Here is an 18,076-nt window from a genome sequence, read left to right as displayed (position 1 = left end):
CTTCTGCAGATGAAGAAACTTGGCCTCATTGAGGTTTGGTGAATGGGCCAGTCCCCCCAGTACCTGCAGAAGTGTACCCAGCCCCTCAGTGGTCCTCGTGGGTCACCCGCGGCCACTCTGTGCAGAGCAACTGGAGCAGGTCTGATTGGGGTGTGGGTGTACCTAGCTGGCTAGGAAGACAGGTGCAAGTGATGGTGATCTAGCCACTTGTGATGCAGATGTTTGAAAGAGGGGCAGGAGGTTTCCAGACACAGCCAGCACTTTCCATTCATTGAGAAAGTTTGTGGTCGTTTCAGAAGCAGTGTGTGTTTCATCTTTGTGGCTTTCATGCACACAGGTGACTTCTCTCTCCCTGTGTGTTGGTGGGGAAGCTGGCATCTCTCCCAGGAGATGCCTTTCAGTTCATTTGCTGTAGGGAGTCCTTCCTCCACCCTGCTTGAGGAGTTCTCACCATGTTTCCTCCCTGGAGGAAGGTGGGCCTGGCATGGTGCAGGGACCAGTGTCAGGAGGGGTGCTGTGGTCAGTGGCCAGGGTTTCCCCTCCTCTTTGTCCTTTACTCTCCCCACACCAGGCCCTGGGGAGCCTGGATTCCTGAGCACCACAACCCCATCCCACCCCTTCCAGCAGGCGTTGGCCCACTTACAGTGCGAGTGTCCACCACCACTGAGTTTTGTTTCTTTTCTTTTTTAAAAGACAGGGTCTTGCTCTGTCTCCCAGTCTGGAACGCAGTGGTACAATCATAACTCACTGTAGCCTCCGGCTCCTGGGCTCGAGTGATCCTCCTGCCTCAGTCTCTTGAGTAGCTGGGACTACAGGTGCTTGCCATCATGCCCAGCTTTTTTATTTTTTAGAGACAGGGTCTCACTGTGTTGCCCAGGCTACTCTTGAACTCCAAGGCTCAGGTCATCCTCTCACTCAGCCTCCCAAAGCACTGGGATTGTAGGCATGAACCATCGCACCTGGCCATGTTTTGTTTCTGACCATCCCCTGACTCGTCTTGTAATTTGGGTACGTTATCATTTCTTGATAGAGTCTGAGGGCCACATCTGTGTCCTCACACTGCCCCCTCCTTCGCACCTCAGGGACTTAGCTTGTGGATGCTACTGGCTGTCCAGGATCCTTCAGCCATAAATAAAAGTTCACTATTCCAAAAATGACATAGTGGGGCTCAGTGGCTCACACCTGTAGTTACAGCACTTTGGGAGGCTGAGGTGGAAGGATCACCTGATCCCAAAAGTTCAAGACCAAGCCTGGGCAATACATAGTGGTTCCCATGTCTACCAATAAACAAACAGATTAATTCGCTTGGTGTGGGGACTCATGCATATAGTCCCAGCAACTCAGGAGGCTGAGGTGGGAGGATCACTTGAGCCCAGGAGGTCAAGGCTATAGTGAGCCGTGATTGTACCACTGCACTCCAGCCTGGGTTATAGAGTGAGGCCCTGTCTCAAAAAAAATAAAATATGACCGAGCACGGTGGCTCATGCCTGTATCTGAGCACTTTGGGAGGCCGAGGTGGGCAGATCCCTTGAGCCCAGTAGTTTGAGACCAGCCTGGCCAACATGGTGAAACCCTGTCGCTACTAAAAATACAAAAATTAGCCAGGTGTGGTGGTGGGCACCTGTAGTCCCATTTACTTGGGAGGCTGAGGCAGGAGAATCACTTGAACCCGGGAGGCAGAGTTTGCAGTGAGCCAAGATCACGTCACTGCACTCCAGCCTGGGCAATAGAGGGAGACTCTTGTCTCAAAATAAAGATATTTGATGACCTGAATTAGGAGCTGCCAGTCACATGGGGCCCATACTCTCCAACCCCACATCTCCTCTTTTGGGTTCCCCCGAGATCCTGGCACAGTGAGGGGTCCACACAGGAGCTCAGGTGCCGTAGGAGCCCAGGTTGTCTGCAGGTCCTGCTGTGTGACCTTAGGAAGTCATGTGGCCCTCCCTTGAGATTGTCCCCTAGACTGGGAACTGGGGGTGATGATGGAGCTGTGGAGAGGATTATGTGGAAGGGTGAATTTTCGTGGTTGGCCTAGGAGTGGCCATCATAAAGGCCCAGCAGATGTTTGCTTGGTTTTCCAAATCTGAAAAGTTAGCCTTTCAGTTATTCGATTGTAGTCATTTCCAATGCATGTGTCTTCCTGTATTTCTAAGCAGAGCATGCTGAATTTGATGTGGCCTCCCTGGTGGTGTCAGCTGCTGGCAAGGTCGGGCTGCAGTGGCCTTCGTGGGCGGGTGGAGGCTGCTGGCCCACATGAGCATGGTATTAGGGTCTCTTGGGTTTGTCTCTACCACCCTCAGCCAAGCCATTCTGCACGCCCCCAAGACTGGCCCCTGTCGCACTGAGGTCCTCTGGGCCTCCCTGGCTGGGCCCTTTGACTTTAGGGGCTGTTGCATTCCTAGAAGGCGTTCTGGCAGTGTGGGCTGGCCGCCTCCTGGCTGTGCTGATGCTGGGGGCGGGCACTGCATGGGGCTCCTCTGCTCTGGCTGGGGACCTGGGACTGCTCCCTTCTGTACTGAGGAAAGGAGAGTGGGCAGGGATGGGCTCACAGGTCTTGGCCAGCCACACAGACACTCTCTCTCTTTTTCCTGAGCTCTTTAGCCAGCGCTGTGGCAGGGCTCACCATAATGGAGTCCCAGAGCGGTCGTTGGACCTAAAGTCTCCAGGAAGAATGATGGCTGGGTTTCAAAAATCCCATCTTAGCCGCTCACCTCCACGGCCTCTGTGGCAGAGAAGCAGAATGTGTTCTGTCTTCCTGGGCCCCACAAAGCAGGCCCCCGGCTTTTCTCTAACATCCCAGCCAAGAGTAGCTCAAGTTACGGGGCGGGAGGAGTGTGATGGATGCTAAGAAAGGAGTTGAGGGATCCGCAGAGGGGCTGCGGCTGGCAAGAAGCGGGTGGGGGTGGGGTGGCTCGGAAGGACACCAGACAACCCCCAGGAGTTCTTCAGTTTTTTTTGTTTGTTTGTTTTTGTTTGTTTGTTTGTTTGTTTGAGACGGAGGAGCTAGGTCGCCCAGCATGGAGTGCAGTAGTGTGATCTCAGCTCACTGCAAGCTCCGCCTCCCAGGTTCATGCCATTCTCCTGCCTCAGCCTCCCGAGCAGCTGGGACTGCAGGTGCCCGCCACCATGCCTGGCTATTTTTTTTTTTTTTTTTTGTATTTTTAGTAGAGACAGGGTTTCACCGTGTTAGCCAGGATGGTCTCGATCTCCTGACCTCGTGATCCGCCTGTCTTGGCTTCCCAAAGTGCTGGGATTACAGGCGTGAGCCACCGCGCCTGGCCTAGTTCTTCAGTTTTGGGGCACTGCCTGTGTCTGGACAACAGAGCTCCCTTTCTATCAATTGAGTGAGTGAACACCACCCCTTGTAAAAGGAAGGAGAACTGTGTGGGGTCCCAGTGAGCAGCGCCCACCCCCAGGTTGCAGTGAATGCTACCAGAATTGTATGTCAGCACACCCACTACACAGGGGCCTGCCACACAAGATATTGCTGGGACTGGCCTGGGCAACATAGCGAGATTCCACCTGTACAAAAACTTTAAAAACGCAGCGAGCCACGATCATACCACCGTGCTCCAGCCTAGGCAACAGAGTGAGAGACCCTGTTTCAATACCAAAAATTGAAAACTGAAAAAAGTTAGCCAGGTGTGGTGGTGTGTGCCTATGGTCCCGGCAGCTTGGGAGGCTGAGGTGGGAGGATCACTGGAGTCCAGGAGTTCCAGGCAACAGTGAACTATGATTGCACCACTGCACTCCGGCCTGACAGAGTGAGACCCTGTCTCTAAAAAAAAAAAGTTGCTCAGTGGTAGGACTAACTTGGGGAACTGATGATAACACTGTCCTTTTTCTCTGTCATAGGATTTTTCTGGGAGTCTTTCTTGAAGGCAGGTAGAGAGACTGAATGAAGCATGAGGAATTGCTTTCTGGCTTGACTCACTTCACTCCAGGTGCTGCCTGAAGCTGAGGTGCCTCCCGGCCTGCGGACTTTCTCCTCCTTTTCCATGGGACCCTCTTCACCCCCTTCCATTGTTGGGCGGCTCTGGTCTCCCACCTGACCTTCCTAGAGCTGTTCTCATCTTGAGTCTGCAGCTGTCCGGGGGGCCTCTGTGTAGGCTGCTGCTGGTCCCTCTTGTCGGGGGGAGCTTTAAGGCTCCGCGGGTAGTTACTTGGGTAAACCCTTTCTTTCCCCCTTCTCTTTCCCTGCTTTGTCCCAGGGTAGCATCTGAGGGAGGAAGTGGAGTTACAGTGATATGGGTTAGCTCCCCAGGGGACAGGCTGGGCCATAGGCTCCATTAGCTTTAGTGGTTTAAAGCAGTGAGATATTGACGTTTTTCAGTCTGTCGGTTCTGCTGGTTGGCTGGTCCCGCCCTGCTGGGCACTGCTGGTGGGGCTCTCTGGTCTTTGCAGTTGCATGTCAGCTGAGCTGGGTGTCCCCAGTGGTTTCATCGCTCACATGTGATGGCCAAAACAGCTGGGACTGGCTGGACCAGTCTCTGTGCCTGTCTCCATCTCCCCCGTGTAGCGGAGGCTAGCGTGGGCCTCTGACCCCATGGTGGTTTGGGGCAGTCAGACCTCAGCTCTCCTAGAGCAAGCATTCCGAGGGCTTAGGCAGAAGCTGCAAGGCTTCTGTGACTTCACCTCAAAAGGCTGCCACGTCACTTCCTCTGCATTCTGTAGTTTGGGAATTGAGCCATAAAACCAGCCCAGGTCCAGTACTACGGGGCCTATGAATAGATGCAGCCAGAGCCTACAGCCTCCTCAGGACTACGGAGATGGGTCGGGGGGTCTTGCAGAGTCTGGTCCGGTGTCCAGGGTTTGTCAGCCATAAGTATTAGGGCTCCTTTTTCATATCCACAAAAGCACTTGGATTCAAAGAATAGGAGTTTGGCTTCCAGGGTCTGTTACTTTACAAAGACACATGAAGACACACAATTCAGAAATCCTTGTGAGTGGGTTTCCCTTTCCTCCAGCAGCACAACATCTGTGTGCACGAGGGAGGCAGCTGCCCACCGTGCAAGGGGGTCCATCAGTCCGCGGCATGGCTCCTCCTGAACTCACAGCCCCCACCCTGGAACCTCCACCAAGGCAAGAGGAGGAGGTGGGCGCTCCCCAGCCTTGCCAGGCCCCCAGCAGACCCAGTCTGCCCTTGGGGAGTTTGTGAATGTTCAGGTGTCACATTTCAGGACCTGTTTACTGAGATTGTCTGCTCTGTACCGGGCTCCCACTCTCTCCTCAGAAAGCGATCGGGTCAGGCACATGTTTCAAGTTTACTCGTTGCTGTCGCTCCCATCTGGGAGCTGCAAGGCCGAGGCAAGGCGGCCTATTTGCTGCCCTTATCTTCCCAGTGTTGGGGACCCCAAGAAGTACTTTCCTCTAAGGCCCTACAATCCGAAAGAAAATCACTCCTGCGCGCTCCTAGCCCCTTCAAGGTTGCATCCTGTCAGAGCATCCGTCGGGCTTCGGGAGTCCGTGGTGCTGCTGCCATCTGGGTTTTTGGGGCTGCTGCATGTGGGCGGCTGGCTCTGAAGAGGCAGCATGTGATCTGACAGCGGGATGCTTCCACCTCACCAAATGACAGCCCTGGGGGCAGCTCCCGGCAAACAACTCCATTTCTTTCTCCGAGGTGGGGATGGACCTGATGCAGGGAACCCAGGCTGTTGGGACGTCTCTCTCCATCCTAGGGGCATGCAGGGTGGCTATGAGTGCTCTCAGGAAGGTCACTGTTCCCGAGGCCTGAGCTCTCAGAGCATTTTCAGATTAGCAGGGCTGCCTGATCCCCCTGCACCCAGCCGGCTGTCTAAGGTGCCCGAGCCTCCTCAGCACTGAGGTCTCACCTCACCAGGCAGCCCTGAGAGTCTGCGGGACAGGGATTCCTCTGCCCTGCCATGCAGGAGCCATGGAGAGGGAAGTGTCACTTGCAAGAGGCAGAACCAGGTGAGACCCAGGTATCTTCTGACTCACTGGGTGAGGGCTGTCTCCACAGCCTGACTTGCCTGCTGCTGTTTGAAGTCCAAGGCTGGGCAGGGGTGGCCAGTGAGCTCCAGGCCGCAGCTTGCTAAAGGAGCTACTCCACAGGGAGTGTGCGGGTTCAGGGCTCAGCACCCTCACACGATGGGCTCAGCCAGCCTCTTCCCCCATCCCCAGCCATCATGGACTTAGGAGGAGATTCCTGGCTCTGAGGACATGGGGGCTTGCCCCCTTCTCTGGGGCTGTGGTATCACCCCAGGGCTGGATACCCCCTTGCCCTTTGTTCATCTGGTCACCCTGGGGGCACCCTGTCCCTCGTTGGGAGCTGAGGCTGTGCCACAGAATGAGGCCATAGGTCCCTGGGTGCTGTGCCGGTGCCACACCCACCTGAAGGAGGTCATGATGGCCCCCAGCTCAGGGTGCAGGAACCTGCTTGTCAGACAGGTGCTGACATGTCACCCTGCAAGGCAGGGGGAGGGAGGGCTCATCTTCACAGGGGTGGGGTGGGGTGCGGTGCAGGGAACCAAAGGCACTTAGACAGGCTTGCTGGGCCGAGGGTGGGTGGGCCAGTCACTGGGCTGTTGGGGGGCTAAGGAACAGAAACCCACCAGCCAGCCCCTCTTGGGAAGCTGGGGGGTTTCTGCTTAGACCTGCAGTCCCCCAAGTAGAACCCCAAGTTCTGCTATGACCTTCACCTCGGGGCAGGGGGACAGGGCCGGGCAGGCTTCCTGAGGCATGTTGAAGAGGGATGTTCTGTAGACAGAACACGGCCATGCCGGGCCATGTCTGTGGGCCAGGCCCCAGGAGGGCGGGGGATGTTAACAGCTTGGTTCATGTCGGGTAGGGCCTGGTGAGCCCAAGAGTGTTTGCACAAGGGACAAGTGGGCTGGCAGGACTGGTGTTGGCTCTAGCAAAGCCCTCATCCCACCTTTACACACAGCCAGCAGTCCACTCTGCTAGGCCTGAAAGAGTTGAGGAGGAAAGCTTCTAGCGGGAAATGGTTATGTGGCTGGAGAAGGCATTGCTGGGCCCTGCCTGTCTTCCCCAAGCCAGCCTGGAGGAGGATTTCTTATCCTGAGGCCTCATTGGGCCACAGGTCATGGTCATCCCCAGCTTCCCTAGTGTGTGCAAGACTTGGGGGATCTTGCTGAAATACAGACTTTGATCAAGCAGGTCTGGGGCAAGGAGGACACGCTGCATTTATACAAGTTCCGGAGAAGCTGCCCTGCTGCTGTGGCTGTGACAGCGATGGTCAGACATTCACGGGGCCAGCCCCAAGCCCACCTACAGCCTCGCCCCCACCTGCCCCTTCCCTTTTGTGTCTGTCCTACCTGGTATACTGAACCCTAAGGATAGAGCCTCCTTTTATCCAGGGGTTCCTCCCCACTGCCTGCTGCAGCACCTACTTTTTAAATGAGCTCTCAGCAGATGTGAGTGAGGAATGAATGAATGAATGAATGAGGGAGAGGGGGATGAAGTGTGCCTTCCCTGCATACCAGGCAGGCCCATTCAGAGAACCACAAAGGTCCCAGCCTCCAAGGACGGCTCCTTCCCGGCGCTGGCTGAGGGAACACTAAATATTAACCACGTACTGGCTGCTGGTTGCTGGGCAGCTGAAAGCCGTAACCTTGTGCTGTGGAAGTGGGATCGTGTCTCGATTTAAGTTTATAATCCCGGCCTCTCCTCCAGGAAGTTCTATGGAAGTTCCTGGCAGGTAACAGAATTTCTGTGCTTGTGAGGTCAGGGCTGGTGCCAGCGGGTGGGGGAGTATGAGTGGTGCGTGGCAGGGAGCGGGTGAGACCATTTACGCTGATAACAGCCTGGCCTGCTTCCAGGGATTTTTGTAGGTCACATAAAATCTCTTGATCAGTGTGTTTTACATTAAGGCTTCTCAAGATGGGCAGGACGGGCTTATGGGATTTGTCCTGAAATACCACATCACTTCCAAATAAACTTGGTGCCTGGGACAGCCGCTGTAGAGTGAATGGCAGACGCTGTCCCTGGGCCACGATGCCATCCCTCCCAGCATGCTGGGCTAGGTTTCCACTGCTTTTATTTACTTCAGAGAGTTTTCATAATTAAATTTTTCCCTGAAATAATGCCTACGATCATTTTGAGCCACATGCTTTTTTTCTGAATTAACTATTTTAAAAAGTCCTGAGACTCTTAAAGCTCCTCTCCTTTAAAAAGTGAGCTTAACAAAGTTTTTCATTTTAGAAACTTAAGAGGGGCCCGTGTGCGGTGTGTGTAGAGGTGACTGGAGCCTGTGGTGCAGCAACAGTCCCCTGTGGGCCGGCGCCACACAGGAAGTGCCTGCAGCTCCACAGCCCTGGGGTGAGCCTGGCGACTCCATTTTCTGACAGCACCTGAACCCTTACCTCCCTTCTCAAAATGAAGGCTGCGTGTCACAAACCGGTTGGAACTGGCCGTTGCCATGGTTTTCACGTTGGAAGGCACAGTTAAAGGGTCATGTGACCAAGGAGGGAAATGCCTTTGTCACATGACTTTTTGGTGGCCTGATTAGCATACAGGAAGTTCACTCCCTGCTGGCTGCTGGGATGCTGAGTGATCATTGATGGGTGGTGACATCATTTCTTGGATGAGTTATTGATTAGTCGCAAGCCAAGATGGGGCCAGGAAGCACTGTGGTCAGAGCAGCCCACTCAGGCAGCTTCAGCTACTAGGTGGTCTGGACCCTTCGCCTGCCCTCTTCCCTCAGGCAGATTTGAATTTTATTAGACGTCTCACCTCTGGAAGAACCTCACGCCCTCAATAAGATGATAAGTGTTAAGTCCCTTAGAGCTTGGCTGTCATTTCATTTCAGCTCGTGCTGGCTCAGGAAGTGTGTCTGTAACTCTATACGGGATGCTGCCTTGGGTCCCCGCTAACCTGTTCACTTTGGAGCCCACCTGGGTAGAGGCCAGCCGCTGCAGCTCTGTGCTGGAGCCTTGGGACCACCTGCGTCTGAGGTGCTCAGTGTGTGTACACATCCAGGGAGCCTGGAATTAGAGCCCTGAGGTCACCTTGAAAGTCGATCTTGGGCGGCATGGGGCCGGCAGCAAGGAGAGACATGCTGGCGGTTTGCTAAGACCTGAGTGAGGTGTCCTGGGTTACTTTAGAAACAAGCTACCCAGTTCTGGGCTTCAGAATGTGGGCTGATAACCCCTTGCCTGGGGGATTGTATACTTCGAAATTGTACCTTTCTGTCCATGCCCAGGTCTCTGGTGAGAACCTAGTTGATCAGGGCTAGGACCAGCGTTCAGGTACAGCCGCCACGTAGCTCTGGTGGGTGGAATTAGGAGGGACAAGAGGAGAGCAAGTAAAGTGGTTCCTGAGTCCGGCATCTGGTGAGTCCAGGGTAGCCTTGGTGAAGCCTTAGCCTCTGGTGCTCTGTGTCCACCATTCCCTGAGGATGCAGCTCCTGGGCTTGGAGGGGACCTCAGAGGTCCCGAGGGCTGCTAGAGCAGAGCCAGGTCCTTCATCCTAGCGACGCTCCTCAACCCTGCCGGGGTCTAATTATGAACTGGACCCAGGCAGAGCGAGAGCCCGGACAACTTTGAGCTGCAGCTCCCAGTTAACTTTGTCCGAGTTTGTTCCCTGGGTCACAGTGCCACCTAGAGGATGCGTTCTGTCCTTGGCTGGTTTTCCTGCTGACAAAAAACCGGACCTGATTCACTTGGATCAAAGTACAATGAGGCTGAGGTGGGCGGATCACCTGAGGTCAGGAGTTCAAGACCACCCTGGCCAACATGGTGAACCCCTGTCTCTACAAAAATACAAAAAAAAAAAAAAAAAAAATTAGCCGGGCGTGATGATGCATGCCTGTAATCCCAGCTACTCAGGTGACTGAGGCAGGAGAATCACCTGAACCAGGGAGGTGGAGGTTGTAGTGAGCCAAGATTGCACCACGGCACTCCAGCCTGGGCAACAGAGCGAGACTGCATCTCAAAAAAAAAAAAGTACAATGAACCCAGATCTTCAGGGACAGTTTGCCTTGTGCCGTCAGCAAATGGAGCTGCTTGGTTGGGAACGAGTGCTGTCTCTGGGACTTGCGTTGGGTCAGCAACACCACAGCAGGTGTTCAGCCTTGCACCTTCAGTAGTGTCAGCTGTACACATACATCCTACAGGATCGTTCACAGGAAGGGGAAAATCAGACTGATGTGTTCCTGCCTGGGTCAAATGACGTGGGTGCCATGCGCACTTATCTTGGAGCCTGGCCCGCCGTTAGCACAGAATGAATATTTACTGTTTCCTGGTTCTGATGAATAACAGCAGCTCATCAGCCACACTCTTAGATGTTTGTGACTGTATTTTGACAAAATAACAAAAAAGGAAAGCCTGCAAGTACTTCCCCGATTGTCCCCTGGTGCTTCTCAGCTGGTAGTGAGATGCTGTGGGCCGACAGTGAGAAGGGGAGGAACAGGCCTCAGGTCAAGTTCACAGGTAGAAGTGAGTTCCCCAGACCATGGCAAATTCATTAGAAAGAAAAAGGTGTGAGGGCTGGAATCATGATGAACTGTCTCATGATGCAATTTTGAGCTGGAACTTATGGAGTGGGCAGCAGGGTAACAGGCAGAATGATGTTGGCATCCACGTGGAGCTGGAGGCAGCCAGCCAGAAACCAGTCCATGAGTAGATCAGGCCGGTAGAGAGTCTCTGGTCTTTGAGAGAACTTGTGTCCTAGTCAGTTTCAAAACAGATAGTTGCTGCTGCCACGTGGGGCCCAAGAAGGGCCATCTAGCACTTGGTGCCACCTTGTGAGCAAGCTGGCAGCCTGTGGATACACCTCTTGGTCTTCTGGGGACAGGTTGGTTGCCAGGTGTGAGGGCTGTTGGCCTCCCTGGGTGGAGAGAGAAGAAAGTGGTTCACACAGGGAGCTGGGCTTCTCTTCAAGGGGTTTCCACCATGGGCACGGACTGCCGCTGGGGACGAGGCACACACATGCCATCAGACCCAGCATGCTCAAGCCCCCACAGTGGCTAACACTGAGCAGGACCCCAGGATCCAGAGCCGAGTGTTTACACAATCCGAGGCACACGGTAGAGGGAGCGGCATGTTTTCCAGAGTCACCATGTCACTCTCAGGGGCATATACACCCTCAGCCCTGGCAACATGGCGGCAGGCACTAAGAAGTCCCTACCATCAAGGTGCCCACCTGGGCACTGGGATTGGGTGCCCTATGACGTGTGGGTGAGAAGAAGGAGACAGCCCAGGTGCCGTGGGGTGGGGCTGGGGATGTGGAAGATGCAGGGCAGACAGCAGCCAGGGAGGTCTCACCTCCCTGCCATGTGTCCACAGGGGTGGGCACAGCTGTCAAGGGCACTCTGGTTACTACTGTCTCCACCCCACAGTGACATGAAATCTGAGAGGAGACCTCCCTCACCCGATGTGATTGTGCTGTCCGACAACGAGCAGCCCTCGAGCCCGAGAGTGAATGGGCTGACCACGGTGGCCTTGAAGGAGACTAGCACCGAGGCCCTCATGGTGAGCCATGTGGTGGCACTGCCGCCAGAGCCCCACTGTGTCCTTCCCACTCATGGCGCCCTTGGGTGGAGCTAGTGACGGCAGGGCCTCTGCTTCCCACCAAGGACGCTCTCCCTCAACCCTGTTCCTCTCGCCCCTGCAGAAAAGCAGTCCTGAAGAACGAGAAAGGATGATCAAACAGCTGAAAGAAGAGTTGAGGTTAGAAGAAGCAAAACTCGTTTTGTTGAAAAAGTTGCGGCAGAGTCAGATACAAAAGGAAGCCACCGCCCAGAAGGTGCGTGCCTGTCTCCCCTCCTCGCTGGGCCAGCAGGAGCCTCTGGCCTTGCCTTGATCCCATCATCAATGTCAGGGGCCAGAAAGGTGAAAGGGCTTCCTTGAGGGAGTATAGGGCAAGGTCCCGCTCCCCCGTTTGTGGACTCCAGTGTGCATTTTGGATTTAGCTTAGAAGATGTTAAAGTGAATTTCAGTCTAGAGTAATCTGGATCTGAGGGTCTAAAGCTCACTTTTTTTTTTTTTTTTTTTTTTTTTTTTGGAGATAGAATCTTGCTCTTTCGCCAGGCTGGAGTGCGGTGACACAAATCCTTGGCTTACTGCAACCTCTGTCTCCTGGGTTCAGGTGATTGGCCTGCCTTAGCCTCCTGAGTAGCTGGGACTACAGGCACATGCCACCACAGCCAGCTAATTTTTGTATTTTTAGTGGAGACGGGGTTTCACCATGTTGGCCAGGATGGTCTTGATCTCTTGACCTTGTGGTCCACCCTCATGGGCCTCCCAAAGTGCTGGGATTACAGGCATGAGCCACCGCGCCCGCCCTAAACCTCACTTGGACAACAGGTGTCAGGGAAGTGGAGCACAGATGTCTGGTGCCACTGGAAGCATGTTTCTGGGTGAAGGGCTCTGTGCAGAAAGGCCGCCCGCACTGTGGGCGCAGGGGATGCCCCAGTCTCTACTGTCCTCCCTCCTGCTGTGTGCATCTCAGTCCCCTCCCAGCTGGACGTGTGCTGAGCTGCCATGGATCTCAGCCCCAACTCTCAGGAGGGTCCTGCTTCTGTTCCTTCTTCCCTGGAGCCTGAAGCTCACTGTTGCTCTGCTTCTAGATGCAGGTTAATGGGCAGCGAGGTTAAGTTTATTTTGTTGGGCTTTTTGAGTGCTCTGTTCTGGGAAACTCCTACCTTCCGAGTACTTTAGTAATTGCCTCAGTGAACCAGAAAGTAAGTGTGTCCTGGGCAGCAGGAGCTGAAGGAAGGACAGGACTCTCCCTGCTCTGGCTTGGGGGTTTGTTTTTTGAAACCCCGCCCCCCCGCACACCTCACAGCTACCCAATTAGCAAGTGGGTTGGAAAGAGCCCTGCCTGTTTCTTTTTTCTATTTCTTTGTCACTTGCCAAAAACTCATTGAGGGACACCAAGTCTGTCACTGACCCTTCTTTAGTGGAACATGCAGCTTTAAAAAGTGCCCAGAGTCACTGTTTTCTCACTGAGATTGATATCTCCCTGCCTGGGCCATGGGTCCTTTGCCTCAGCGGCACTGCCGCCATCAGCCATTCTGTCTCCTGGAAGGCACAAGTGGGTGCCAGGACACTGCATGGGTGTCAGGGAGTGGCCAAGAAGTGATGCCGAGAGTAGTGGGTGGGGCTGCTGGAAAATCTCTTCTAAGCCTATGTAGAAATTGTCACCTCCTGCCGCAGACAGGGTCACTTTCAGCCTTCAAGCAGAACTTCTGAGAGCCTGATGCCGTAGGGGAGGAAGACAGTCAGTCCTCGGTGGCAGCATTAAATCTTGGTGCCTCCGTGTGGGGAGAGGGCCAGGTGGCCCCTCACCTCCTGGTGTCCTGCTCTCTTGCAGCCCACAGGTTCTGTCGGGAGTGCCGTGACCACCCCTCCCCCGCTTGTTCGGGGCACCCAGAACATTCCTGCTGGCAAGCCATCGCTCCAGGTCAGTGTCCCTGCTGTGTCTCAGTGGGTGCCCTGCCGGCACTGCTGCTGTCAAGAATAGGCTCCTTGGGCTCCCAAACAGCCCTGGTCCAGGTTCTGCAAGAGGTTGCCCTTTCCTTCGGAGTAGGCTGGAGTGAGGCCCTCCAGTCCACAGCCCAGGGGAAAAAGCATATATGCAAGAGGGCTTTCCAGTGAGTGCCTCTAGCAAGTCTGATCTCCCTTCATGTTGACTCTTCTGGCCAAGAGAGCCTTCTTCCAGGGCCTCCAGGTGAGGGGCAGAGTCTTTCTCCCAGCCATATGGTTGAGGTCGGAAGAGGCCCTCCTGCCCCTCCCTCTCAAACAGGCCTGAGCCCCCAACTTGCTCTAGGGGGTGACCATGCCCATCCTGCCATGGACCGGCCAGTGTCATGTGAGAATGAACTGCCATGCTGGTGGGACTCACTCAGGAGTGAGCCCAGGTTCGCACGGCTGTGGTTGGAGTCCTGGTCCTTGTTCCAGTGTTTAGAATCAGTAGTCATCTTTACTAATTTTGTGTTACACATTCGCCTTGTTAGTTTGTTTGAGACAGGGTCTTGCTCTGTAACCCAGGCTGGAGTGCAATGGCATGACCTCAGCTCACTGTTGCCTCTGCCTCCTAGACTTAAGCCATCCTTCTGCCTCAGCCTCCCAAGTAGCCAAGATTACAGGCGCACATCACCATGCCTGGGTTATTTTTCTGTTTTTTGTAGAGATGGGGTTTCACTGTTACTCAGGCTGTTCTCAAATCTCTGGGCTCAAGAGATCCACCCGCCTTGGCCTCCCAATGTGTTGGAATTACAGGCGTGAGCCACCACCCCCAGCCAGCTAGCTAGCTAAATCTTTTTTTTTTTGGTTCCGAGATGGAATCTTGCTCTGTCAACCAGGTTGGAGTGCAGTGGCGTGATCTCAGGTCGCTGCAACCTCCGCCTCCCAGGTTCAAGCAATTCTCCTGCCTCAGCCTCCTGAGTAGCTGGGACTACAGGCATGTGCCACCACGCCCAGCTAATTGTTGTATTTTTAGTAGAGATGGAGTTTCACCATGTTGGCCAGGCTGGTCTCAAACTCCTGACCTTGTGATCTGCCTACCTCGGCCTCACAGAGTGCTGGGATTACAGGCATGAGCCACTGCACCCATCCATAATTTTATTTTTTAACTTTTCTTTTACTTAAAAAAAACCAAACCAAAAAAACTTGTATGTACTTTCATAAAAGCAGTAAAACTGCTTGCTTTAAAAAAAAAAAAAAGGGCGGGAGGGGTCCATGTAAATCTGGGTCTTGGTGTCGTTGGCAGACCTCTTCAGCTCGGATGCCCGGCAGTGTCATACCCCCGCCCCTGGTCCGAGGTGGGCAGCAGGCATCCTCGAAGCTGGGGCCACAGGCGAGCTCGCAGGTCGTCATGCCCCCACTCGTCAGGGGGGCCCAGGTAAGCAGAGCTGTGCACACTGGGGAGACCTGGCAGCCTCAGCAGTTGTCTACCTTGAAAGTAGGGCCCTTCCCAGTCCTTGGGGCCAAGGTGCCTGTGCCTTCCGGTCCCCCTCCATTGTTGATCTCAGTCAGATTTCTTGTTCTTCCCCACCCTACCCCAACAGCAAATCCACAGCATTAGGCAACATTCCAGCACAGGGCCACCGCCCCTCCTCCTGGCCCCCCGGGCGTCGGTGCCCAGTGTGCAGATTCAGGGACAGAGGATCATCCAGCAGGGCCTCATCCGCGTCACCAATGTTCCCAACACCAGCCTGCTCGTCAACATCCCACAGGTGAGGGCTGCGCCGCACCAGGTGAGGGAGAGTGTGTGTTCCACCTGTGACTGCTCCCCTTGGACCCAGGTTCTGGGGCACAGTAGTGTCTCCCCGGGCTGTGTGGCATGACCTGCCTTGCTCCCTCAGAGCCAGGCAGAGGCTTGGACTTGAGCTCCTAGGGGCAATAGGGCTGTGTGGGTCGTGGGCAGACTTGCTGTCCAGCACAGGTGGGCAGCTGCTGAGAGGGGCAGTGCACCGACCTGAGCTGAAGGTGGGGTCTGCTCATCAGCCCCATGGCCGAGGAAACAGCACGTGGCACACAGCAGGTTTAGGGGGATAGTCGAGGCCCAGGAGAGGCTGGTGATGGGCCCGGAGATGCCTTGGGGTGCCCTGGAGCCCATGCCACCCTCCCAGCAGTGGCTTCTTTCGATCGCCTCCTCAGCAAATGTTCTCATGTCACCAGGCGCGCCTATTCTTAGCCACACGTCCCTTCACCTCTGTACAGAGCCTCTGAGATGGGGAGGGTCTGTCTCCACCCCCTGGAAGTAGGATGGGAAGAGCAGGACCAAGGGGCGGGCAGGCTGGAAACAGGCGCCTTGGCTGACAGATAAAATTACCGGGTCCGCAGGGGCTTTTGCTGCTGGGCGTGTTTGCTCTTTCTTCCTTCTTTGGCACGGTTTGTTCTTGCCTGCCTGCCCTCAGACAAGAGCGAGACTCTGAGCAGTGTCCCTGCCTGCTTTTGAAGGTCAGGTTCGAGTGTAGAGAAGATGGCTAGTCCTGGACTGACCCAGGCAGGTAGTTTCATACACCTGTGAACTTTTTTTTTTTTTGGAGACAGAGTCTTGCTCTGTTGCCCAGGCTGGATGGAGTACAGTGGTGTGATCAAATATCTTTATTTTGAAACAAGTGTCTTCCTCTTGCTCAGGCTGGAGTGCAGTGGTGCGATCTTGGCTCACTGCAGCCTCTACCTCCCAGGAGATACTCCTGCGTCAGCCTCCCGAGTAGCTGGGACTACATGCGCCTGCCACCACGCGCGGCTAATTTTTTTGTATTTTTATTACAGGCAGGGTTTCACCGTGTTAGCCAGGATGGTCTCGATCTCCTGTCCTCGTGATCCGCCTGCCTGGGCCTCCCAAAATGCTGGGATTACAGGCGTGAGCCACCACGCCCGGCCCCACCCGTGAACTTTTATCCAGTCCTTTCTGTTGTCTTTGTGCCCTGAGGGTGGGCACAGGCAGTCAGTGGCAGAGAAGGTGGTCTGCTCCTAGCAGGGCTTGGGGAGGCTGTGAGGGGAAGGAGTAGGGGAACTGGCTGGTCAGGGGTGACGGAGGCCTGGGTTTGGTCTCAGTTGCTGAGGGGCCAAAAAACTGGCAGGCTGGTCTCTGGGAGCCTTCGTTGTAGGGTGGGACCCTGGGAAGGCATCCTGGACACCCTGCGCCCCACAGTGTGGCATTTGCAAGTCACTGGGTGTGTCCATTTTCTGGGGGTGGGGTGCACAGCTTTCCTCATATTTCCAGAGGGGTCCTCAGCCCCCAAAAGCTAAGAACATTGGCATGTGGTCAGTTCTGGGTTTCGGGGAGTGCCCCATCCAGCAGTTGTGGGGTTGGTGGAGATAGTCAAGGGTCTGCTTCTGGGATCCAGGCAGGACTGTGAAGTGGCACTGCAGCAGCGAGGACTAGGTGGAGGGGAAGGGGAAGAGGTTGGCCTAGGAGCTGCTTCCCCCATCACCCCATAAGAACTCAGGGACTACCTCAGACATTAGCATCCCAGGGGAGCACGTGCAGAGAGGCTCATGGGGGTGTTGCGGTGAGCACTCTCATACCCTGTGAGAAGGCAGTAGGCCAGGCCGTAGCCAGAGGACAGTGGCCCTGCTGGGCAGGGTGGTGACCACCAGAAGCTGGTGACAGCCACGTGGGTGCCCTCACAATCACATGACGGAGCGCGGCAAATTATAGATTTTAAGTGTGTGTGGTGTATCTGGTAAACCTTTGCGTGTGTGTGCAGATGAGCAGTCGCCTCCTAGGGTGGCGTGTTTCTCGCAGCTCTCCCTGCTGCCCTGGCTTCTAAGAGCCTGTTACCATGGCTGGGTTCACTTTCGTAAGGATGCCATCATCAAGGGGACTGGTTAGTCAGTGCAGTTGAAGGGACCTCGGGCATGGGGGCGCTGGGGAACATTCCTCTGGGCAGGCACACAGAGCGCCCTAACTGAGTTCTTGTCTCCCAAAGCCCACCCCAGCATCACTGAAGGGGACGACAGCCACCTCCGCTCAGGCCAACTCCACCCCCACTAGCGTGGCCTCTGTGGTCACCTCTGCCGAGTCTCCAGCAAGCCGACAGGCAGCCGCCAAGCTGGCGCTGCGCAAACAGCTGGAGAAGACGCTACTCGAGATCCCCCCACCCAAGCCCCCAGCCCCAGAGATGAATTTCCTGCCCAGTGCCGCCAACAACGAGTTCATCTACCTGGTCGGCCTGGAGGAGGTGGTGCAGAACCTACTGGAGACACAAGGTGCGTGGCCTGGACCCAGTGAGGTTGCTTCTGCCTCTGGCCTCCAAGGGTGCCCCCTGGGTTCTTTCCAACACACAGCAGAGGCTGGGGCAGGGCTGCCTAGCCAGGAGGGTCTTGGGTAGGCTTGGCAGGAACACCATCAGTGCCACTGTGGAGTCTGGACACTGTCCTCTGGTTGGGGCCTCTGAGAGCCAGGCCCTGAGAGGCTCAGGGCCCAGGGGGACGGGCAGTAGTGGCCTCCATGATGTTGGCGTGTGGTGGAGTACAGGTGGTGAGGGTGCACATCTGTGGGAGACTGACGGGGTTGGCCTCCACAAAGGGCTCTCAAACCAGTGTGGGGTTGTGACACACAGGCAGAACCTTCCAGAGCTTCGAGTGCTCCCAGCTTCTGAGGAGGGAGAGGGACAGCCCACCCCATTGCCCCCGCCTGG

At 55.3% G+C, this 18,076-nt stretch overlaps 3 protein-coding genes across 12 annotated transcripts in view; 2 read left to right on the top strand and 1 right to left on the bottom strand.

The window, feature by feature from the left end:
- The window catches only part of SUGP1 (SURP and G-patch domain containing 1), a 273,381-nt gene that overhangs the window by 212,630 nt on the left and 42,675 nt on the right, over positions 1–18,076 (bottom strand). The window lies entirely within an intron of this gene.
- The window catches only part of GATAD2A (GATA zinc finger domain containing 2A), a 120,708-nt gene that overhangs the window by 98,307 nt on the left and 4,325 nt on the right, over positions 1–18,076 (top strand). For all 10 annotated transcript variants that reach the window (XM_050769562.1, XM_050769569.1, XM_050769563.1 and 7 more), the window contains 6 exons: positions 11,318–11,450; positions 11,593–11,724; positions 13,294–13,383; positions 14,692–14,823; positions 14,990–15,157; positions 17,366–17,645. In XM_050769562.1, coding sequence (XP_050625519.1) covers positions 11,318–11,450; positions 11,593–11,724; positions 13,294–13,383; positions 14,692–14,823; positions 14,990–15,157; positions 17,366–17,645 — 935 coding nt within the window. The remainder of the gene's footprint in view (positions 1–11,317; positions 11,451–11,592; positions 11,725–13,293; positions 13,384–14,691; positions 14,824–14,989; positions 15,158–17,365; positions 17,646–18,076) is intronic.
- YJEFN3 (YjeF N-terminal domain containing 3) overlaps positions 6,776–18,076 on the top strand; it is a 49,453-nt gene continuing 38,152 nt past the window's right edge. The window contains exon 1 of the mRNA XM_050769773.1: positions 6,776–6,779. The gene's annotated coding sequence lies outside the window, so the exon portion shown is untranslated. The remainder of the gene's footprint in view (positions 6,780–18,076) is intronic.

This window comes from Macaca thibetana, chromosome 19 (genome assembly GCF_024542745.1).
Source record: "Macaca thibetana thibetana isolate TM-01 chromosome 19, ASM2454274v1, whole genome shotgun sequence".
NCBI classification, from domain to species: domain Eukaryota; kingdom Metazoa; phylum Chordata; class Mammalia; order Primates; family Cercopithecidae; genus Macaca; species Macaca thibetana.
This window is presented reverse-complemented; position numbering and strand designations above follow the sequence as displayed.